Source organism: Monoraphidium neglectum, assembly GCF_000611645.1.
Source record: "Monoraphidium neglectum strain SAG 48.87 unplaced genomic scaffold scaffold04003, whole genome shotgun sequence".
Taxonomy (NCBI): Eukaryota; Viridiplantae; Chlorophyta; class Chlorophyceae; order Sphaeropleales; family Selenastraceae; genus Monoraphidium; species Monoraphidium neglectum.
Genome location: NW_014009626.1, coordinates 3,085 through 5,646, shown reverse-complemented (window position 1 = coordinate 5,646; position 2,562 = coordinate 3,085). Strand labels below are relative to the sequence as shown.

Genomic DNA, 2,562 nt, shown 5'->3' with positions numbered 1-2,562 from the left:
GGGTCGCACCGCGGGCGTCGAATGCGTTGATGTGCTGCTCCATGAGTTTTGAGAGGTCATCCACGAGGGCCTTGCAGGTGGGGTCCAGCTGAGAGGGGTTTTGAGGCGGGCAATGTGCGGGGGCAGGTGTTAAGGAGAGGAATCAGTCAGAAAAACGACACCCGGGGGGTTGAGCACGCGGGGACTGCGCGGGCGGCACGAACGCGCGCACTGCGCACGCGCGCAGGGGCTGTGCCTCGCAGGTGGCATGCAAGGGGCGCGCCGGCGCGCGCGCGCAGCCGAGGGGACTGATGGGCGCAGCGGTCGCTGTTCTGCCAGCGCGCACCTGGCCGCCGCACGCGTGCGGGCCGAGAAGCTTGGGCACGCGCGCTATCGCTGTCGAGATGTTGAAAAAGTCAAAGCCAGCGCCGTGCTGGCGAACGATCGCCAGCAGGTCTGACGTGGTGTTGGCCGTCATAATCTGCTTGTTGAGGCCCACGCTGCTGCTGCTGTGCGCGCGCCCGCCGCGCCGGCCGCCCTGCTGCTGGTTCTGCTGCCCCGCGCGCGCGCCCTGCTGCTGCCTCGGCGCCCGCGCGCCCAGCAGGCCGCGCGCGGCGCCGCTGGCCGCGTCCGGCACGCAGCGCGGCGGCATGAGCGCGCTGCCCGGGGCGGCGGCCAGCGGCGAGGCGGGGTCGGCGTGGTGGGCGCCGTTTTGCCAGGGCAGGCCGGCGGCGGGGAAGTGCTGCGCCGCCGTTGACTGGTCAAGAGCCGCTGGCACGTCCCGGCCGCCAAGGACGTGCGGCTGCAGCAGGCTGGCCGCCGCCGGCAGCTGTGGCCCGAGCGCGCCGCCGGCGTGCAGGCGCGGCGCGAGCGCGAGCGCCGAGGGGGGGTGGGCGCCCGACGCATCGGCGTGGCCGCCGGGCGCGGAGATGCCGTGCAGGCCCTCCCAGGCGCCGACGGCGACCTGAGGCAAGCCATTGTGGCGCGCCGCCTCTGCAAGACATTGTGTGTGTGCGTGCGTGCGTGCGCGTGTGTGTGTGTGTGTGCGCGCGCGCGTGTGCGAACGCGCAAACTTGTGTGCAGGCCTTGTGGAAAGAGCGAGCAGCTGGCCAAGACATATGGTATGGAGGACATAATCACAGAAGTCAATACAATCCTCTATCACGAACAATACAGCGCAGCAGCAGCGGGCTTGATGTGTGTTGCCCCCTCCTTGGGGAGGGGTGCTGAACGCGCACGCGCAGGCCGCCCGCTCACCCTTGGCAGCGACCTGCGCAAATTTTAGCAGCAGCTGCGCCTTCTGCGCCGCCATGGCACTGGCAGCACCTCTAGTGCGTACACCAGAGGGGCGGCGTTATCGCCTGCGCGCACGAACGACAGGCAGTGGTGGGCGGGAAGCAGCTCGCAACGCGAGGCGCGCGCGTGCGCGCCCGGGCTCGTGTCCCTGTGGGCTGGCCTGGCACTGCCCAGGCTCACTAGTTTGATTCCACTAGCACTCCTGTAACCTGTTGAGTGCTATCAGAGCCCCGGAGCGACGCGCCCGAAAATGCATCATCGCTATGAACGGCGCACCTGAGGCCGCGAGTGCGTTCCAGAGCTGGCCAGACTATTCCTAAAGCTGAACGAAATTTTCCTCGCGGCGTCGACACGTTGGAGTATGTGACGGACCGTGCGATCTGATACGCACCTTAGTACCATGTACTCACACGGTATGCATGCGATTGGAATCATAAAAAGTTCGATGTGTAGCCAATCTGTGACCACGGCGAGCCTCGGAACCCTCCTTGTTGCCACCAGTCCCATCCCCAAGCAACAAGCAGCTGCTCAGTTCAACAACAGTGGGTGGGCTGGCCTTCACTTTCGAAGCCGCAACCGAGATCTTCAGCCCTGTCTTGGCATCTGTATGTGTGCTGCTGATCGCGGGGACAAGGCGCCGTGCCGAGGGCGGTGTGCAAAGCCCGCGAAGTGCCGCGGGCGGGTGCATTGGCCAGGTCGATCCGCCGCCGCCAGCCGGACAAACGGCTTGCCCAACCTACTATGAGCAACACCAAGAAGCGACGCATCACCGCGTCCGGCCTCGTCGGCGACGCCTGCGCCGCGGAGGGCGCTGGGGGCTGTGGCCGCTGCCAGCGGTGGGAGACACCCTGGGGCCCCGGCGCCGCGCTGCCAGCGCTGCATCTGTCCCTGGTGGGTGCGCTCGCCTGTTTGCGCTCGCCTGTTTGTGTGCTCGCACGCTCACGGCTCAAAGACATGCAGCCGCCCGGTACGGCGCTTGTGTCATGCACTCAGGGCGCACCGCCACCGCTCCCTCTCCAACCTTGCTGCAACGCTGCGCACCACGCACTGCAACGCTGCAAAACACCCCACCCGCCTTCCCCACTGCACCCAGGAGGCCGGCCTGCTGCGCCCCCGCGCCTACGCCCGCCGCCAGGCGCTACACCTGCTGCGCCGCAGCCGCCTTCAGGCGACCTTCGACCCCAGCGCGCCCCCGCACCCCTCGGCGCGCGCGGCGCCGGCGGACGGGCGGCGGCCGCCGCCGCCGCAGCGGGCGCGCGCGCGCGTGGCGGAGCTGCTTGCGGCGGG

General features: G+C 68.8%; 2 protein-coding genes across 2 annotated transcripts; one reads left to right on the top strand and one right to left on the bottom strand.

Moving 5' to 3' along the window:
- Positions 1-142: 142 nt before the first annotated feature.
- On the bottom strand, positions 143-1,291 carry MNEG_13723 (hypothetical protein; the record flags this gene model as incomplete). Its single annotated transcript, XM_014037806.1, has 3 exons — positions 143-229; positions 326-972; positions 1,237-1,291. The coding sequence occupies 3 exons, from the start codon at positions 1,289-1,291 to the stop codon at positions 143-145; spliced, it is 789 nt and encodes a 262-aa protein (XP_013893260.1).
- Positions 1,292-2,016: 725 nt separating this feature from the next.
- MNEG_13722 (hypothetical protein) lies at positions 2,017-2,166 on the top strand (the record flags this gene model as incomplete). The annotated part of the gene is made up of 1 exon (XM_014037805.1): positions 2,017-2,166. A coding segment is annotated over one exon (150 nt), but the record flags the coding sequence as incomplete, so codon positions are not given.
- Positions 2,167-2,562: the final 396 nt, after the last annotated feature.